Genomic DNA, 20,674 nt, shown 5'->3' with positions numbered 1-20,674 from the left:
TAACAAAACAATGCTTCCATCTGTCTATCTTATAAACAAACACTCACGACCTCCATTGTATTTGTATAGTTTATTCATTCGTATCACCAAAATGTATAGAAATACAACGCACATAGAAAAATATTCAGATAACAAAATAGCCTCTTGCACAAAGCAAATGTGATAAGTGTTGAAGCTCTGAGTGATGGAGGAGTCTTCAGAAAAATTGGATTACAAGAAACACAAACAGTCCACGTTTTCTTACACCGTCCTTAACCAAATAGCTTTATATTAAAATTAATTTACTGTACTATTTACAGTAAGAGGGGTCATGGAAACACCATCACTACTGCTGCATGTGGATATTGAAAGGCACTAATAAATAAAAAATAAAAAAGAGACGGGGAATATGGTTACTAGGGATCCAGGTCGTCTGAATCAAGCTGCTTAATAGGAAAGTTTATCAAAGCGTAAGGCCAGCATTTGGTTGAGTCTCATTTGAAAGTGTGAAACAAGGACATGATCCACATTACATCCAATATGAAGGTTCAAAGACACAGAGACATAGAGATTTACATTATTTACATCTCAGAGTAAAATGACCAGGACCTTTAGAAAAAAGTCATCACAAACACAAATTGTAGAGTGGACGGTTAACAATACACCTTTTAAATGATTTGCAATAAAGCAATATATTTGCCTTGTCAAAACACTCCATAGAACGGTATTTGCATAGATTTATATACATTTTTCAACAAAGGATCCCCCACAAATCCCAGCCACACGCCAAAAATAAGTTAATATGTACATACAATTTTCTTTATAAAGACTCTATAAAGAACTCTTTGTCCACGAAGAGACATATAGAACATAAGGCTTCGGTTGTCATGGTCCACAGTGTGAGGAGGTCCTGCAGGTATAACAACATGTGAACTCACTGCCTGACCACTAAATGAGAATCTGTGCTTGATGTTATTTCGCTCCCTCGTCCTCTGAGGCCTGTTTAATCTGCCGCGAGTGCACCATGGCCCCGGCCAGCAGCTGCTCCTCCAGGGCAGCGTGCAGGTTCGAGCCTCCCAGCTCCAGCAGGGGCTCCAGGCCAGGCATCCCCCTGGACTCCCCAGTGTGCTCCGGGGGCCCTCCAGCCTCTTTAGGTCCCACCTCCCTGCGCCTCCGCCTCAGATCCATCTCTCCCTGGTCCCTCACTTTCTCGTGGGAGCCCTGGGGGTGAGCCTTGGCTTTGACAGCTCTGTCTTTCGCAACTTCTCTGGGGTTTGCCTGAGCATCAACTTTCTCTTTGAGGTCTCGTCCTCCATTCATCAAAGCTTCGCCGTCTTCTCTCTTAGGTCCCTGTGCAGCAGCCTTTTCAGCTTCTTGGCCTTCTATGGCTTGCTTCAGCTGGGCCAGCCTCTCCCGAGCCTGCTCTGCCTCGTTTTCTTTCCTCACTCTCTCAAGTACTTCATTGTCTGCTTTCTGTAGCTCCTGCTGGATTTTCTCCTCTGCAGCTTTTTGCTGTCTCTCTCTTTCTGCTCTCTCTTTCTCCAGCTCCTGTTCTCTGGCCAGCTTCTCTCTCCTCTCCCGTTGTTCTTCTAACCTCATCTGCACTTCTTTCTCTATCCTTTCACTCTCGGCTCTTTCCTTCTCTTTGGCCAGCTTTTCTTTTTCCTCCCTTTCCAGTCTCTCTTTTTCCACCCTTGCCTGCACTTCTTTCTCTATCCTTTCTTTGTCTAATCTTTCCTTTTCTTCGACCAGCTTTTCTTTTTCCACCCTTGCCTTCACTTCTTTCTCTATTTGTTGTCTCTCTAATCTTTCCTTCTCCTGCTCTCTGGCCATCTTTTCCTTTATTTCCATCTCTTTGTTTTCCTCTCTTGCCTTAACCTCTTCCTCCATCTGTTTAACATTGTTCTGGTTTCCATTATCGAGGGGTTTATCTTCATCTTTAAGTTGAGCTGCAGGATCGTTTTGAATCATAGGTTGATTTTCATCGGATCTAGTCTTCCCTAGTGGCACTCCTCTCGCTCCCAGCTCCATCTGTTTCGGAGCTTCTTCTCCGGTTGCAGGATTGGAATCCTCCTTGTAAGCAGCTGGGACGACTTCTTTATGTGGCATGGCTACATCTACTTTACCCACAGCCTGAGCTTGATTCTGGGCCACATCGTGAGGCCCGACCACTCCACCCTGTGGAACTCCTGCTTCAGCGCCAGCTGCCTCCTTGGCCTGTTTCAGCTCTGGGACCAGTCCAGAGTCTTTTGGCTTTGCTGCTGCACCTTCCATCACCTCCAGGTGCTCCTGGATGCCTTTCTCTGCCTCCCCTTCAACAGCACCTTTAAGTCAATGCATTTAGGGTTCAATTCTCTGCGATTCTAGGGCAATAATATAAAAAAATATTCTGTGTATACGAACCAGCAGGTACTTTCTGGTTGATTTCCTTGTGTTGCTCTTCTATGACAGCAAGTAGTTTTTCGTGCTGATCTAGAAGCCTCTTCTGTTGCTCTTGTTGCACCTGGATCACCTGCAGTAGCACTGCATGGTCGAGCTGGCCCTCTGGAAGGAGACACAAGTGTTGAATTAAAACAATACCGCTCACAGACTGCTCAGACAAATATGCACTGGTAAGGGATCAGTGAGAGGTTCAGTTAGGCTCAGGTTCTATGTAAAGCTGCTTTCATACATGCACTGAGGTCTGAATATTTTCATGACATTTATGACATGTATGTGAGAATGTCCGAGTCAGTTGCTCCAGGCTTTTACGTAAAATGTAAAATGTTGGAGAAAGTGAGCCCATGTGAGAATAAAGCAGGAAAATGTCCAGAAAATTCACAGCGAGTGAGCAACTGGGCGTGTTGATGTCAACAGATACAAAACTTCAACAAAATAATACAAACATGAAAAAGAGTTGTCATACGTGGAGAAGACACACAGATAAGGGCTTATGCTGGTGTTAATGTGCTGTAAACAAAAAACAGTTATTTCCGCAGCAGAATTTAGTCGCCCATTCCTGCCTCCTACATGCTCTACAGGCTCCTGATGCTACACATGTGTATCATGACCAGACAAACAAAAAAGTCTATAGGTGCAATTGGAAAAACGCAACAGGAAGCCTGCTATTTTGCATTTAGTGGACATTTTGGCCATATTCCACAATTTTACTTTATAGTTGTATTCAAACATCTATACATTATAGCACATAAACTGGAATGGGCAACTGTAGACAAACACAATCTTTGTTAAGAGGTGAGGTGAGTGGGTGGATTCTACATTGGTGTATTAATCAGTTAAAATTATTAATTAATGTGCAAATATATAGTAGACAATAAATGGCCCAATAGCTGAATAACAGAAAAGTTGAATGATAGTTCCCGTTAAACAAAAGAGAAAAGGCAAGATGGAATTCATACCTGCAACCAACTGTTTTATCACTGTGATAGGAATCCAGCAGGGAAAGGAAGAAAGAAAAAGGGAGGTAAAGATGAAGAAGGTGTGAGAGAGAGAGAGAGAAGGCAAAAGTAAACAACAGAAGAAGAGTCAACAAAAGCCAACAAAGACTGCTGAACGTATCAGTTCAGGTCAAGAAGTGTTTTACGCCATGTGTGGAAGAACAGAATACAAAGATGATATCACATAAGATAACACAAGCAAAGCGAGATGAGGAAAAGAGTGGCAGCGGCATAAACAGCATGCAGCCAACCAGAGCTAAACACTCTCAATTCTATTATTATGTGTTGGTCAGTGCCGATATTGTGGCGGTGGCTACAAACAACTTATTGTATAGACACTGAGAAGCATCAAAATGCGTTTAAACTGGGTTGGGTCAGAGGAAGTCAGCTGAGTAGGCCGTCCTTCATATGTGGCCCTGGATGCATTTGGGTCTGTTCACACTGAGCACTGAGATCAAATCAGGACACGTGATTGAACAGGGTCAAAGTCAGCCAGAGTAAAATATCTTCTTCAGCTGTATTTTAGATTGCATGACATCCAACCCAAAGTGAATTTTTATAAATAAAAATGTATCATCTAATACCAAAGTTGTTCTTATGTCTTGATTTGACAAATTTTCCTTCGAAGTTTTCGTTTCTTACCCCCCATCTTTTCGTCCGCTGTGTCTTTACTACTTTCTGCAATGGGAGCGTCATCTGCAGCAGGATGAAGTTCTCCTTCTAGAAGCGGAGCTGAGGAATCACCAAATGTCACAGTGTCAATAATGCTTCTTTTTTTTCTACCACAAAGACGATTGACAAATACTCACATTTTCCTGCAGCATCTGGAACTTTGCCCACTTTTACAACTGCAGCCTGGTTGGCCGCACCGACTGCATTCGCCGCATCGAACTTCTCCCCCTCTTTTGGCAGGGGAACTTTCTGCTTTTTTCCTCCATCTTCCACCGGGTTCTCCAGCAGCTCATTGGACTGGACTTCACCTCCACCCAAATCCACCTCCTCTTTCCTCACAACAGCCTCTGCAGGCTTTGGGTTCTTTACCTTGTCCTCTCCTACATCTCTTTTGAGCGCTTCATCTCCTCCATCCATCTGTGTCTTGACCTCTTTTCTTGTGTCTACTTTGACCTCGTCATGAGGGATGGGTGGTTCATGGCGATGGGCCTCTCCCTCTGCCACCGCAACACCTAAGCAATGAGAAGAAAATTCCTCAGTGATTCGACAGAGTTCAGAGAAAATCCAGAGAAGATTCCAGTTTTGGTTCAGTTTCCTTACCAGCATCAGGTCGGTCCAACTGCACCTCCTCCCCTTTCTTCCCCTCAGGTAATTCCACTGGTCCTTTAATCTGGGGTGGCTCGGCCTGGTCCCTCTCAACAGGTTGGACCACTGGGAGGTCAGGCTTTTCTATTTCCACTGGCTTCTTGTTAGGAGGATTTTCTGCATGCAAACACACACAATCTCGTAAGTCATTTAATCATAGATTTATACAACTATAAAAGTTAATTCCTCTCATTAAGATGTGTTTTCCTCTTGTTTAATACCGCTCCTTGTAGTCCTTTTATTTGTCTTTGCTGTATTTTTTCACAAAGTATTAACAGTCAGTCTGAAATATATGAGACACATTACTGCGACTAAATTAAGGAACCATAAATGTGACATCTTATTTATTTCGGTATTTTGTCTGGTCTGAGAAAAGTGGAATGACAGTATCTGAAATGTACTCTTTATTTTCCTGTTCATTGGTGTTTATTGTACACATTAACTACCGCCATTAAAAATAAATTTAACACCTAGGAATATCTTGCACAGATGGCGTGCACTGGTCCACCAGGTGGCAGCAAACGCTGCAGATGGTAGAACGGACACACTTGGTTCAGTACAATAAACTGATTGAGGGATAATAGAGTAACAGGGGGAAAACTGAAACAGAAACAGACGGAAACAAGTCACATAAGTTTCCCATGACACTAATCAAAAACCTCAAAGATGGAGTGTGAGACTTTTCTGGTACAAATAAGTGAGCAAGTTAGAAAAAATGCAAATAATAAACAACATGAAAGACAAACAAGTGAAACAGAGGCTACACCCGTCTACTCTGGAGTTTTTGACCCCTAAAACAGAGCAATTTGGAAATTCTGCTGGTCCTTCTGGAAGAAAATAACCACCAATTGGCCTCGCTTACCAGTGTAGAACGCAAAACAACTGCTTACATGCTTAGGAGACAAGATATGTCCGGGGTGCGTGAGTGGTCAAATGATATGCTTCCAGATGTTTCCAGACATGTTAGTATGGATGTACCATAAAGCCCTTCCTGTTTCACGCCAAAAATCTCATTTCCTTTACGCCTCATCTCCATTTGCTTCGTCTGCCCCCCCCCCATATAAACCCTTCCCTTCACACAGCCAGACCTCGGAGGCATTTTATAGCTGCCACAGGAGATACAAGAGGAGACGGGTGGGGGGGGTACACAATGTATTTTGGGGGACGGGGGGTGGCAGCAGAAATGAACAGAGGTAGTGGAGAGAAATTGCTGGAGTTTGAAGGGCATCACTCCTGCTCCATCAATGTCAAGCACACAGTGCTGCTCTCAGATATTATCAAGAGGTTATCTCCTCACCCTGCCTGTCTGTCTATCACACTGTCTGTCTCTGTCTTTTGTTCTCACACAGATAAAAGAAATCCTTTCTTTCACCGTGGCTTTGTGCTTTTGTTTTAGCTTCGCTGGCCCTTTGCTACCGGCTCATATTCTCTTTATGTTGCTGTTTTAGTGTGTTGCTTTCAGTCCCTGACTTTGGAAATAAAACAAAAAAAACATCCAAACAACAAAACATTTCTCCTGTGTCGCTCGTGCCTTTTGCATAAAATAATTACATGCTGTCCAATTTCAGACGCTGCAAACAAGCCTGGCACCAGCCCGCTGAGGTAAATGTTTCCATGGCTCATTAGTAAACCACTCTCATCTACACTCCGTCAGGTAGATAAGTGATTGCCAGATGTTAGGGCATGTCGTGATCTTTACCATGCTGTTCATGGGGGTCCGGAAGTGGCTGATTGTTCTTGACAGGCGCTCGAGGAGAAGGGACTAGGACCTTGGTGCCAGGGCTGCTTGCCGAAATGGAGAGAGTGGTAAAGGTGCTGATCAGCAGGATGCCCAGACCCACGCAAAGCACCAACTACACCACGGAGAGAATGAGGAGAAGCACAGAATGTCAGTCAATGAATAAACGTAGAAAATGATTACAAAAGTGCAAATTCAGACTCTGTAACCTGCGCGATGAAGGTTTTCTTCTGGATTTTCTTGTAGATGAGAGCAGGACATATGAAGCAGATGAGACTGCCCATGGTGGCTCCAGTCAAACCCAGAATGGTTTCCACTAAAGCGAGAAAAGAGAAGATAAATATGGGGATTATCTTGTGGTCCTGTGGAGCAGTGATTACCAACCAGGGGTACTTGTACCCAAGGTTCTAATTAGACAGTTGTCAGGGTACTGGATATGTTCCAATAATCACTAAACAATTCAACTAATGACCAAAACTTAACGGTGAAATGGTGATGATAGATGATTAAAAGATGCAGCTCCTGTTCCAGTGTCAAGCTTATCCGATATAGCTCACTAGGCACAACCTGGCACCAACACTGGGTCAGAGCGGAGATGTTTGTGGTCCACAGAGAGCATTCTTCCATTTCTCATTATTATTTCTGCCAAATAACCCAAAGCAATGCTCAACAGTCTCTGCTGTACATAACCAGCAGCCACCCATACCACTGCAGGCCCCACACCCATAGAACCCTGCTACTGGCAGCAGCCTCACCCCTGTCTCTGGAGACCAGGCTCGTTGGACAGGAGCCTGGAAACCCATCGCTCATCCTGAGGACAGACACCATATTGTCTCCCACTGATTTAGTGTCCATTCTCCCCAGGGTCCTTACCTCTCTTCTCCTCAGTCTATTAGTCTGATTAGACACACAAAGAGCTTTCGAAAACCACTGTGTGTTTATGTCTGTATATATAATATACTGTATGTAGATGTGTGTGTGTTCCTAATCAAAAGTTCACCAAACAGCCACCATATAAAAGGATGAATAAAACATAAACTCATGCTAACCTTTACATCTCCACCATTTTGGATTTTGTGAGAGGCACAGAAAGACTCATAGAACCAGACGCAGAGACAGTGTTGGTGTGTACATCAGTTTTGTGAGTGTGTGTTTAAGTGTGTGTGTGTGAGAGAAGGGGAGAGAGAGAGAGAGAGAGAGAGGGAGAGAGAGGGAGAATAATAGCCCTATCTTCCCATCTGCCCGTCTAAAAGGAGATAAAAGTTAGGGCCCTGATTTAAGGACTGTGTTAGAGTGTGACAGTCACTGACTCGTAAAGTCACATTCACACATGTCGTAAAGCTCCACAGCTACTCCGCCCACATAAAGGAACACATGCACCTTAAAGACCTCCAGTCTGTGAGCTGCACATGTAGGAACACATATACACATTTAATTCATTCAATCCGCACCTGATTGTTCTCAAACACACACAGACACACAAACACACAGGACGTACCGTTTGGAATCAGAATGCCTCCCAGCATGGTACCAAACACGATGCAGAGGGTGATCATCTTGAAGCGCAGAGGAGGCATGTATCCCCCGGCAGCAAATGTCCCATCCTTCTGCTGTGAGACGGAAAGAGAAAAATAAGAGGGAGAATTGAAGGGAAGACAAAAAAGAAAAACACATTCTAGCAGTGACTTCCAATTTTTCGTCTCGATTTTTATTCGAGGGCACAAGTTGTTTTTTGTTTCATGATGATACAAACCACACAGCTAAAAATACTTGACATTTCTGCTACATTAACATTTGTGTGTGGCCACAACATTGCTACTTAAGGTGCAGTGTAATATGACCAAATACCCCCAGTGTATGAAAGAAATTCATCTAAATTTAAGAAGAAATGGTACATAACACAATAATTTAACATGTCAGATGTGTTTATACGCCTACACTCACGTGGATGTGATAAAAATTCAATAGACAACCGAGTTAAGATCCACAACGAGTGTCTCCAGAGGCCTCTGTTTACACAGCAACACATTGTAGCCTTTATATCTGTCTAAATGCACTACAGAGAGGATGAGTGCCTGCTTCTTACACCGTACAGAGTTAATGGTGTCCTGGTTCTTTTTCATGCACTCTACAGGAGGAGTAAGAGGAGTATTGGAGCTGACCTGCTGTTCAAAAAGCATGGTGTTGATGGCCTGGCGACACGGCAAGATCATCATCGGGAATCCGACGGCCACAGACATCATGAAGCCCACGCGGATCATTTCCGTCACCAGGTTGGAGGGGAAATTCATCAGCACGTTGCCCGCAATGTTGTCTGTGAAGCTGACGTAGCCAAAGAACCCCACCTGGTTCAGAGGGAAGCGTGGGGAACAAACAAAAGGTTTTAAGGAATTAATATGTCAGAGCTTTTTTCTAATATTTTCTCATTAAAACTGTGTAGAAGTCATCCGCTGTGTTGCCCCATGGAAATGTCACATAATCCCAAAATAGTCAACAGTCACTGGCAACATACAGAAATGTTTGATGCAAGTGACTTGAAGACGCCTGATAAAGATCAGACATTGTAATACTTCAAACGTCACGAGGTTTCCATGCGACAGCACCAACAGAGAAAAATGTGACTGGTGTGAATGGCGGGTGGCATCTCCACTCACGGTGATGTAGAAGATGGTGACTACATTGAGGGAGGAGGTGAAGATGGTGCTCATGCGTTTGACGGACGGCTCGTCCAGGCTGTCGTAGGTCGGCAGCACCTGCCTGTGAGAGACAAGCAGCCTAGAAGCATGCTCTGTATGGTGCATTACACATCAGCACTCCAGTGCTACTGAAGTTGCCGTGTGGAATCACGTTTTTGTCAGAATTATTAAACACACTTTTAAGCAACTTTATCATATCGTCTGGAGGAGAGGGCAGGGAAAGTAGTTGCAAAAAGGAACTGACAGAGTTGTGTTTCTTCTGTTCAAACAGCTGCTCGGTCATGGTCTACATAGCTAGTTACTTCAAATCTGGCGGTGGAAACGGCTCTGTAGATTTTCTTTAATGAGCGGCCATATGGGGGCCCATTTGTGCCACTCAATAATCAAATGATGCATCACTGTCCTCATGTCCTTGTCAGCATCCTACTAAGACAAGTGATTTCTTTATGCTGTCTTTAGCCCATTAGAGTTTTAACAATGTAAGGCAGTCATCAGTAACATTAAATTAAAATCTGTATTGTTGACTAAGCTGCTGTCAGATTGGATTCTGTAATCACACATGCTGATGAGGACATCAACAACTTGTGTGAATTAGCACTATAAAAATTATTTTTTGCTGTACTTTTCTGCTGTTGCTTAGGTAGACATCAACAGGTCATAAATCACTTCACTATGTCAGAGGATGGGACATGGACCAAGCTTAAAGGTCTAAGTACATATCTAAAACATAGTCTCAAAGACGGATTCTGCCCTGTCTGGTAATTCAATCTTGGAAAGTCATGATTGACCATTGACTCGTGATTGGTCGAGCAGATTCTGTCTCCAAATGGCAGTGCTCGTATCTGGGATATTTTGGCTTCCTTTCTGGATAGTAGGAGGAAGTAGAGACTGTATTTACAGTCTATGGTTCAGCCAGACATAATTTGGATGCTTCTAAGTACAGACATAAAGCAAAAAAAACATGCAATTACATGACTGTAAATCAGTCTGATGTGCACATGAATGCATATCATTTATATAATTTCATTTAATATTTTTTTTCCCCCCCAATTTTGTTAGCTGCAGGCGATTTTCAAATTCAAAGTGTCAGTAGATGGAAGTAATGTAATGTCATTGGGGGGGAATTGGTCAGAAGTGTAGATGTGTGTGTGATACTGAATAAGTGACAGTGGGGCTGAGGCTGAACCTGAGACGTGTCTGTGTCTGTGAACCCGGGAGTCTCTCTCTGTCATGTTCTCCTCTGCGCTGTAAGAATGTGGCCGATGTGAAGGCAACCATCGGCACATTAACCGCTGAATTTACAGGCTTTATATATAACGGCGAGTGGCTGGCAGGTTTTAGAGCATTATAAAACTTTCCTGGCAGACTCTTAGCGCTCACCTCCTCTCTTTCTTTCTCCCTCCCTTATTTATAAGTAAAGGGAGAAACAGAGAGAAGACATTGGAAAGGGAAAGAGAGAGAGAGAGAGAGAGAGAGACAGAAACAATAACTTTCTGCCCCTCGTTCTCTTTTGCCCGTCTCTCTTTCACACACTCTGGTTTTATGAGCAAGCACCGTCCCGTGGTGCTATTCCTTGATGCTTGTTTAATCCGCAAACCAGTAAATCTCGGAGCCAAGGTTAAATAAAACGCCATATTGTAAGCGGGGAGCAGAAGCATCTAATAGTCACCCAATAGTCCAGACTTCGAGGCTAATGTGTTTTTATTTACTTTACCGCTGCTCTTTAAATAGAGGGAATATGACAGAGAAGCTCTTTAAAGTGAATACAAGTGTGTGTCTGTGTGTGTGTGTGTGTAGATAATATCATTAACTTGGAGTTGAAAGCATGCTGACAGTAGCATCACAGAGGGACATTTTCGCTGCACATGTTTTTCTTATGTCCCCTCTATTATGAGCTAACTGCTCCGTGCAATTCAAACGTGCAGCCAAAACACAACAGGGCCGGCTCCCATCCCGTCATAATGTTGATGTTAAGTAATGTTTTAACTGAAAGTAAACACATTTCATGAACGCAATAAAAATCCAATGTGCTGAGAGCTGTTTAATCAGCCCGTGAATACATCAGTGTGTGTCTGTAAGATGGCGGCAGTCCAATGTGTTGATTAGTGGTTTGGCTTGAGCTGCCTGCCGCCTGACGGAGCGCTCGCCTCGCTCGGCCTGACCACAGGCCAAGAAATCACCGTGCCAAATATCACTCAGCAGCACTAGTGGGAACCAGCGCACAACACACACATACATAAACACACACAGGCGCACACTTTCCTCCTCCTCTAACACGCACACACCTCGCTTACTAATGAACACGTCTGACATACCATAATGTTATGTTGGCTTTGTGCATTTACATTAATTAAAGTCTCGTTTCAGTCTCGAGCCTACGGTCGCCCACTCCTGCCACTTACCTCACTCCCTCTCGCACAAACAAACACATGCACCACCACTACCACCACCCAAACATCTGGGCCCCGATGACCTCACCATAACACTTCCTACAAGCTTCCCCTGCGCTGCGATCAAATCCTAGACAAGTCGCTGTACAAACCGACTCACTGCAAACCAAGAGCAGGCGCTACAGCGTAGAGGACAGGACAAGAGAAGCATGAATGATGAAACACGCAGACGAATGAAGATGGAGAAATAAATGAATGATGATGACTCAGCTCCTGAGCGGCTGAGGATCAGGAGGGAGAGCGGGTCGTCCACTAATGAGAAAGTTGATAGTATGTACCCCAGCTCCTCCAGTGCGCATGGCTAAGTGTAAAGAGACTGAGCCCATGTGTGTGCATTGTCATTTCGGCGCCTGCAGGTTCAGGTTATAGCAGCTAATGATCTTTCACCACAGTTCCAATATCCAACATGTCACAAACACTTCCTCGACCTGTTTCAAAGTAAAAGCACTGACTGAATCCATTCATTTTTGGTTTAACAAGATTTGTATTGTTATTATTATAGGAACCGAGTATGCATGACTTCATAGCGTAGAGTCCTGGCCTTTAGTTCAGAATATTCTATTCAAGGAAATACAGATATAGTCAGACCAGAAAAGCCACAACAGACGCACGCGAGACCCAGTGTGGCCCAGGCTGACTGTGTTTGTGTTAGAGAAACGCTGCCTTTAGAGCACTTTGGTCTTTAACTCTGTTTTAGGTAAGACCATTAAACGATGAGTAAAGATATGTAGTAGTGTGATCTGTGCTGTCACTGTGGGGTCGGCACCCATGTATAGTGTTACCTTTATAGTGATCTCAGCCCACTGTATATTTCACAAATTTATATGATTCAAATTGGAAAAGATTGAAAAAGGAATAAAATGGTAAATGATTAGTCTGTATAATATCAATTTATTAGTTTAAGGGAATAATTTTCTTGCAGCGAATTCCACTTGACAACTGAATGGCACCAACATGCGTTTTGTCTTCTATAACTGCCAGATTGACTTTCTCTCTCATCACATCAGATACAAACAAATGCAAAACAAGCACTTGACGTCCCAGGTTAATTCTCGAGAGCTCAGACCAGACGATGAAGCAGAAACAGATGCGCGGATTGTGAGAAGCACATTAGCAATATAAGCAGCCTCCCTTTACCACGAGACACCCTTTACCCAACCACCTCATTTCCACGAGAGATCTGTGAGTCGCTTTACCTGGCAAACTCATGCCAAACTCTCCACTGGGAGCGGTATGAGCATACGTGCACTAATGGTCACATTGGATGAGTTTCCTCATGCGCAAATTAAGGATTCAATTTAACTGAGTGGAAAAGCCCACATTTCAGGAATTACCCGGCATAAAATGTAGGACTTCTATCATTCTGAGTCAATGAGCTTTCAGCCAGTCTGATTAGACATTAGTTTCATTACATGGTCCCTGTGCGGGTGGAGGGGGCGGGAGGAGTACTTACGACTGACAGGCGAAGGCCATCCCACAGATTGGGAGACAGCGAAACACACCCTCCCAGCGCACCGCATAGACCTGACTTAGCCACCAGCCGCTGAGCACCCCGTGTTTGAACGAGGACACCACCATCTGAGGGGAAGGAGGCGGGGGTGGGGGTTACAGCCCGAACCAAATGAAGACAAGAGGGGGAGAGCACCAGGGAAGAGGTGGCCAGCTGCACCCATGCTGACGGGTAACACACAGGTAGTAATGGAACGAGGAGAGAAAACAAAATGCAGAGAAGGAAACGGATGTGACAGGAAATCCCATACTGAACAGAAAACCTGCATATGATGAAGTTGATGGGCAATGGTGAAATTGTAAATTTTAACAATACACAACTGTACATAAGAAGGTATTCTACACAAAGCTACACCACAGGTTTTTTCGATCAGCATGCGTTTCCTACATCTTGCTCCTTTAATTACCTGAGAAAGTCCCAAAGGACGGCAGAACACTCCATAACCCTCCAGCCTCCCACGCCCACACCCAGGCTGCTCATCCTGGGTGTGGAGCAGTGCTGGGAACCCCACAAAGATAAAACTTCCTCCGCCTCATTACAACTGCCACCAAACACACACACACACACACACACACAGACGCACTCAGAGCTGAAATGGCTCAGACCAAACCCAAATTAATGGTGAAAAAATGAAGGGTGATTGATAAGCGTGGGCGGAAGGTTCAGGTAGGACGGAGGGGAATTTAAGGCGCATAGAGTTGCAAGGTACATATTGACACCCCCTACCCCCCCACCCACTGCCCTAACAGTGGTGTTATTCTGGGGGTGGTTACCGTGGTTTACTTACGGGTGACAGCAGAAGGTTGTGGCGATAATGGGCAGGCACTGAATGACGCCCTTGAAGCGCCACAGGTGAACCCGCTCCACCCAGGAGCCCGAGATTATGCCGTAGCGCAGAGATGACAACACTATCTATAGTGCCAGCAGCAGGAACAGAAGCAGGACAGAGGGGAGCAAACACAGGGTGTAGAGGAAGAGGGGGTAATAAAGGGGAGTGAGGAAGAGCAGGCGGGTAAAAAGAGGACGATACAGTAGTGCATGAGCAGAAGGGACAGGGAGAGAGAGATGAAGGGTAGGATGAAAAGGAGGGAGGAAAGGAGATACATCACTGTTAGAGGGTCAGGGGTCTGGACTGGGCCAGGCTGGAACGGGCCTGGGTCTAAAAACCAGACAGACACACCACACCTCCGCTCCATGTTATCGCCATGCTATGGGACTAAAAGTCACATCACAACAATTCACTATGCACAGCAGTTTGACGTCTGTGGAAGCAACACTACAGGTCAGTAGAGCAGAACCACATACACAAAGTATGTACGTGCACATTTCAAGAGTAAATGAGCTGAATCACATGAGGCAGAAAAGTGTTGCGGGAAATCTATCAGCTGTGAAAATGTTTAAATCGAATATCATTAGGCTTAGACTGGAGATGTTCTGACAATAGAGGCGCCATCATTGCCTCTGATAATGCCAATCATGCCAGGTTAGGCATCAGTAAGTATGAAAATCTAGGTACCGATTCAAAACCAGGTTTTTAAAGTATTTTAAGTTTTCCCCCTGATATCAGGTCAAAGGGCACGAGGAGTTTACTGAGATGAGGAAAGAGGGATTCGTGATCATTTTCAGTTAGGGCAAACTAGATGGTGAAGATTGACAGCATTATTCTCTGTATGTATTTGTTTTTCATCGCTAGTTTAGTCTTTAGACCCCAGTTCACATTATGACTCGAAAAGAGTGTGCTGAGCGGGGGGAAAGATTTGCTTTTAATAAGAATTAAAGAAATGTTTTTAAAATGATAGAAACCTGTTTTAAGTTTTACAGTCCTCTATGCATCTGCACAAACCTGAATCGTATTTCTTCCATTCCTGAGGGAGACATGTCCAAATTATTATTAGAGCTTTTAATAACCTCAATATTTATTCAGCTGCCATAGTGGTTTTGGTAATGAATGCTGATTGGCTGCGTCAGAAAGGTATGTTCAAGCAGGAATGTCGTGATGACTTAGGGTAAGTCCAAGTGGAACAATTTTTTTTTGCATCAAATGAGCAAGAAGAGAAAGATAACTCCCTGAAGATGCAAAGGTTTGTGATTTAGTGGAATTGACCATCTGGCCACCATTTACTTTGCACTTACAGAGCTTAAAATGTCTCTGGTGGCCAATTTCCAAGTGGTCTCTCGTTCCCACGGGGAGAGGCTTTGTTTCAGCCTATAATAAAGAGCTGTGCAGCAATTGTTTTCTGCCTGATGTGATTTAGTGTGAATTTACTCTTTTAAAAAAGAGGAGCAGGAGAATATTGTTGGTGTGGAAGATGTACTGTACGTCGGAGCAGATAGGAAATCAATACGTTGCAACATGAAATCAATATGAACAAAATTCAGACAATCTCAAATGTTTCATGTTAAACAGAAGGTTAAGGCTATCAGCTACTGAGGTTATACATGAGGAATTTGTTAGTCAGTAATATTCATTTGTAACGTATTACTGGGAAAATTAAAGTAACATCACAGTCACTCATCTCCTGCACATAAAGAAAATACATGGACTAAATGTCTATTGGCAATTTGCATCATAAATTAAGTTAATACTAGGAGTGGGCGATAAAACAATATCAATAATTTCTACAATATAATTTCATCTCAAGCAATATAAAAGATCTGATATAATGTGACATTTATCATGATAATTATTGATATTTTTATCTTAATTTTTGTTCCCATCCCCAGTAAATTCTCAAAATGCTGAGAGAAAAACTGTCCTCCATTTCTGTGGCAGATTTCTTTGATCCGTATTTCAATCCACTATGATTAATTTATATTGATACATTTTGTCAATGATCCTAAATCCTAAACTTGCAACGTACCTCTCAATACTGTAAACTGTGGTCCATCGCAAACTAAAGGAGCTTTTCATCTTCTCCCAAGGACAGTTCTACCTCATGCATTTTGATTGTTAAGCTTTGGAAGCAGAACCAAAACGTGTTTCCTCTGCAGTCTATTCAGATGATCTGGGCAGAGTGCCGCTGTCTGTGTGATGGTGTGCTCACCGTGAACATGAAGAGGGTGTAGAAGATGAGCGCCATCGCAGAGAAGGACTGGATGGAGGACATCATGTTCCTCTGCAGACTCAGCGGGAGCACGATGAAGAGAGACACGGCGATCAGCAGCACCACACGAAAACTGAACGTCACCTTTAAAGGATAGCGTGACACCACGGTACAACATTGTTGTCTTAAGATCACACTTCCAGGCGTGGATCTACCTTTTGCTTCATACATTATCCACAGTATTTTGACTAATAAGAGGGAAGAGGGGGAGCAATGAAGATAAAATGTCTAATTTGATCAATAAGAGATGCAAAATATTCAAAGCTTGTCGTATTAATATAAAAGTCCTAATCTCAAACCTGTAAACCCAACAGCTGAGCGAAGAAATTTGAGCCCAAATCAGCGATGACGACGTAGAAGGCGATGCAGGTCCCCAACATCAACCCAATCATGCTGCAGGGACAGAGAGAGAGGAGACACAGACACAGGTAGAATCTCAACTGTTATACGTGCCCATCATATTGCAAAAAAAATAAAAAAATCTTATCTTTGAAACTTTATATATTTTTCTGTGTTACCTTTCTAATTACAGCAGGTATTCTAAATAAAACCCCTTAAATGTCCCATCATTTAAAGGTCTGTAACAATGACTTGCAACCAAACTACAGCAGAATGTGTGTTGAGGATAAATAATGAGACTTGCCTCGTCTCCACCAATGCTTTTCCTGGTTTCCCGTAAGCGTGGAAGGCTACGGAGAAGAGAGTGATGTCAGTGTGAACAACGTGAAGCAAAGCAGATGGCAGTGTCCTAGAATAGCCTCTTATGATAAAAACAAAATAGCATACCTACACTTATCTGCTATTCCCAACACACTTCTTGTTTTTCTGTGTGCAGGCGCTTGAAGTTGTGATCGTCACAGTTCTTGTTTATTGACACTGTGGGCAGTGCGTTAGCTTTCTGTGCATGACGTTTTAGTTCCTGTAGCTGACACAATATTATCTGCCCATCGTTCTTGATCATTTTTTTTGCTGCTGCTAACCACTAACTACTTCCTCTTATTTAAACAAGCAGCGACCCAAAATGCTAAATACTTTACTGGATGCCTTTCCAGAACCTGGCCCTGACAACAGTAACAGTGGTGAATACAAGCCCTCTCATGAACTAAATATAGATAAAGGATCAAATGTCAATAATTACAACTTAAACTCACCCAATCCTGCATACGTCCTCCGTTTGGTGTTACTAGCTGTGTGGACCAGGAACATGCACGACTTGTGGGTCATCCAGGAGCAGGAGAACAACAGTATTGTTCCGAGCACTATCCCACACTGTGAAAGCCGAGGGTTAACTTGTTAGCACATTTCTTGAAATAAGAGTCATATAATTTCAGATAATCTCTAATAATTAAGATATACAAACATCCCTGACGAAACTAAGTAGCCTTACTGTCCTGGCAAACAATTAAAATCACATATAAGCTATTCTTAATTCAGTCTTCAACACCTCCGAAGAAGAATCTTTTTTACATAATTTAAATATCAAATGAGCAGACACCTCTTGTTAAAACCTTCTTAAATTTCACCTAAACCGAAAAGCCTTTCCAGATTCAATCTGTTTTTGTTTATTTTCAGTAGTTAATTTATACTGGTAAAAAGTACCGCAGAACATACTTCTACCAAATCGGCTTTTTGGATTTTATCTGGTCTTATTATTTGATTTGTTGTTTTGTTTATCGAGAAGCACTTTGTAACTGTGCTTTGGAATGAGCTATTAATGAAGTTAATTATTATTATCATTGCATAACCATTCAACAGAGGAATGAACAGAATAGGCAGGATCTACAAGATCAGAACATTTATCCCGCCAGCGAAGTAAAGCAAATCAGATTAATCCATGACAGGAAGAGAATAATTAACTTCCAGAGGGTGTGTGATAAAACATTAACTGAGAGCTGTGTGACAGTATTGCATGAAGCTCCATATAATGGAGGCTATGCTAAATGTACGCTAATCATTTTGATTGTCTTTCTCAGTAGAAAAGGAATTATTATTAGACTGGTCATGTGAGAGCCTATGTTTGTGACTAGCACGTGAATGTTACAACTTGATGGTGATTGATGATGCGAGACTCAAATGAAAACTTTTATTTAACTTTATTTTTTTATTAAAGTTACTCTATAGTTAATCTACAACGGACAGAATATTAGTTTGGATTAAATTTGTAATACTGAAACATGTGCATTTTTACCTCACCTGACCCAAGCGTCCTACACCTCTGCAATCTAGTTTTACATTTGTGCGTGTGTTTTCAATGTGGATGAATGGTACAAAGTTCAATTATTACCTCTGCCAAGGAAGTTATAATTTCATGCATTTGTTTAATTGTTTGCTAAAAGTACTGCACAAAAACAACTGGATGAATTACCACCAAACTTGGTGGAAGGACAGATTAGAGTCCAAGAAAGAACCAGTGGAATTTTGGCACACATTCGATTAAGGGAACGGATCCAATAATTATTTTTTGACCATTGCGAGAGAAGCGTTTTTGGACATTACCACCTGCTTGTCAGAGAATAATTCATGGATCGTACTGGAGAATTGAAATGATGGAAAATACTGTGCTAGATCTTAAAAGGGAAATGTGGCTATAACAATTTTAAGACCTCTAATAACTTTTCACATTTCTCTTTTTACAAAACAACTGACTTGTTCATAAAGTATGAAACTATTAACCACACATTTAAGGTCCTGCTCGCCTTCAAACTTCTCATGTTGTGAAACTTAGATTGCAGGACTTTTAGACTGCTACTTTTACTTAAGTGAATAACCCAGGTCCTAATGAAGGGGTCGTGTTTCTGGGGGGGCATTTGGCCGCAGCACCCGCAGGTGACCCACCTGTTTGAAGCAGAAGGGCATCGTGAGCACACTCACTCCCACGATGCTGTTCACCACGTTCATGATGAGACCCGAGTTGGACGCCGTCATGTTGATCCTATTGCTCACTGATCCTCTCTCGGTAAGAAAAATAAAAAAACGGTCCAGAAAACCCCGCAGCACACTGAGGGGACGTGTCGCCGTCTAATCTCTGGCGCCAGGGGCTGGGACTAAATCCCGGGTATGTTTGCGATGACTCGACCAATGACGTGGCGCTCTGAGGCTAAAACACACAGACAACACAGACTGACTCGGTTTCAGCTTTTCTTTGTTCAGTAACACAAACACAACACGCACGAGAATAACCAGACTGTGAAGACGGTGACATTTAGCTAGCGGGCTAACTTTATCCGTTTGTAGTTTCATGAACTAACTCACCTCTGACACTTCTGCGCCCTCCGCCTCCACGTCTGATTTTACGTTATCATCGATACGTCCTCTCTTTCTCTCAAACGGTTATTTCTCGCCGGAAGGCTCCGAGTTCTTCTGTGAATATAAACCACAGGTTGAAGGAAAATGTGTGAGACGATGACAACAAATCCAAACCTGGCTGTTTTTTCTCTCAACGCGTATCCAGGAAGTAGGGCTATAGTCGAGGAGGAAACAGAAGATGAACCCGCCTGTCGAGTAATCCTGCTGAAATACTTTGGCGCCCGCTAGTGGTCACGGAGTTTTACTGCTTTTGGATAAACCTCTGGATCAGCTTTGAACTAATATAATGTAAATATTGATATTTATATATATATATATAAAATCGTTAATAAGGAAGGAGAGCCTTAAGGGCTGATCTAGATGTTCATATATATAAGAAATAAAAGTCAGCTTTATTTGCCATGTATGAGTACACAGAGGTTTTGATGCCGGTGTCTTTGCGCTCAGAGTTCTTACACAAATAGAAAATTAACAACAGGCTACCAGGAACCAGCAAAAAAAGCGTGACCACTATGGGCCATATATATTGTACAAGTACTGCAACGGGAAACCAAATGTGCAAGGTTGGACGACTAACATTTAAATACTAATTTTGAACCAGAGGACAATAGTGCAAATGGTCCACATATGCTGAAACATCTATGTAAATACTATTTATGTAAATACATTTATGTAAATTATTTGTATGCATACTTAATTTGCATTAGTATTTCCTTTTAATGGTGCTTTTCTATACTGCTGTAATCCTACGTTAAATGATAAGAGATAAACACAAATATTTCTCACTTCACAAAAGTTATCCGACAGTTCTAGTAACTTGTTTTTATTTAAAGTACGGATTTACATAAAAATATCAAAAGCCTGCGAAAATAGAGAATAGTTAACAACCAATTCACAACCTTTAAAATGTTTATATAACCATAAATAAATACAGTCTCTGCTTCAGATGTTAATAAGCTGAGAAAAGTTCCTTCAAAGAGTTAGTTTAAACTTCTCCCACACTTCCATTTGAACTTTAAAACTAAAATCGATAAGTAGATTTTTTTGTATCATCTGTGTTTCGTCAATCTTTCCTTCCCCATTAATAGTCTCATGACCCATCAGACTTGTCTTGTGACTATTTCGGACGAGGTCAGG

General features: G+C 42.6%; 1 protein-coding gene across 4 annotated transcripts; it reads right to left on the bottom strand.

Moving 5' to 3' along the window:
- Positions 1 to 55: 55 nt before the first annotated feature.
- Positions 56 to 19,693, bottom strand: slc38a10 (solute carrier family 38 member 10). 4 transcript variants are annotated; one of them, XM_062378702.1, is made up of 18 exons: positions 19,484 to 19,693; positions 19,067 to 19,328; positions 17,383 to 17,500; positions 16,875 to 16,920; positions 16,531 to 16,624; positions 16,172 to 16,315; positions 13,915 to 14,039; positions 9,126 to 9,228; positions 8,634 to 8,816; positions 7,970 to 8,081; positions 6,681 to 6,787; positions 6,433 to 6,586; positions 4,689 to 4,850; positions 4,226 to 4,600; positions 4,059 to 4,148; positions 3,378 to 3,398; positions 2,383 to 2,523; positions 56 to 2,303 (listed from the first exon to the last, which is right to left on the bottom strand). In XM_062378702.1, exons 2-18 carry the CDS (start codon positions 19,154 to 19,156, stop codon positions 952 to 954), a joined length of 3,417 nt encoding a protein of 1,138 aa, XP_062234686.1. In that variant the 5' UTR covers positions 19,157 to 19,328; positions 19,484 to 19,693; the 3' UTR covers positions 56 to 951. The 4 variants fall into 4 exon arrangements, with proteins under 4 accessions (XP_062234686.1, XP_062234687.1, XP_062234688.1 ...); XM_062378703.1 differs by lacking the exon at positions 13,915 to 14,039 and adding an exon at positions 13,071 to 13,195; XM_062378704.1 differs by lacking the exons at positions 3,378 to 3,398; positions 13,915 to 14,039 and adding an exon at positions 13,071 to 13,195.
- Between the last annotated feature and the right edge of the window lie 981 nt (positions 19,694 to 20,674).

Source organism: Platichthys flesus, chromosome 20, assembly GCF_949316205.1.
Source record: "Platichthys flesus chromosome 20, fPlaFle2.1, whole genome shotgun sequence".
NCBI lineage: Eukaryota > Metazoa > Chordata > Actinopteri > Pleuronectiformes > Pleuronectidae > Platichthys > Platichthys flesus.
Note: the sequence above shows the minus strand (reverse complement) of the source record. Positions and strands in the feature narration are given on the sequence as shown.

Coding starts and splice junctions, on each gene's coding strand:
- slc38a10 (XM_062378702.1), bottom strand. CDS start 19,156: ATGACGGCGTCCAACTCGGGTCTCATCATGAACGTGGTGAACAGCATC. Junction 16,921..17,382: donor GAGGACGTATGCAGGATTGG/GTGAGTTTAAGT, acceptor TCTTCTCCGTAG/CCTTCCACGCTTACGGGAAA. Junction 2,304..2,382: donor CAACCAGAAAGTACCTGCTG/GTTCGTATACAC, acceptor ATTGACTTAAAG/GTGCTGTTGAAGGGGAGGCA.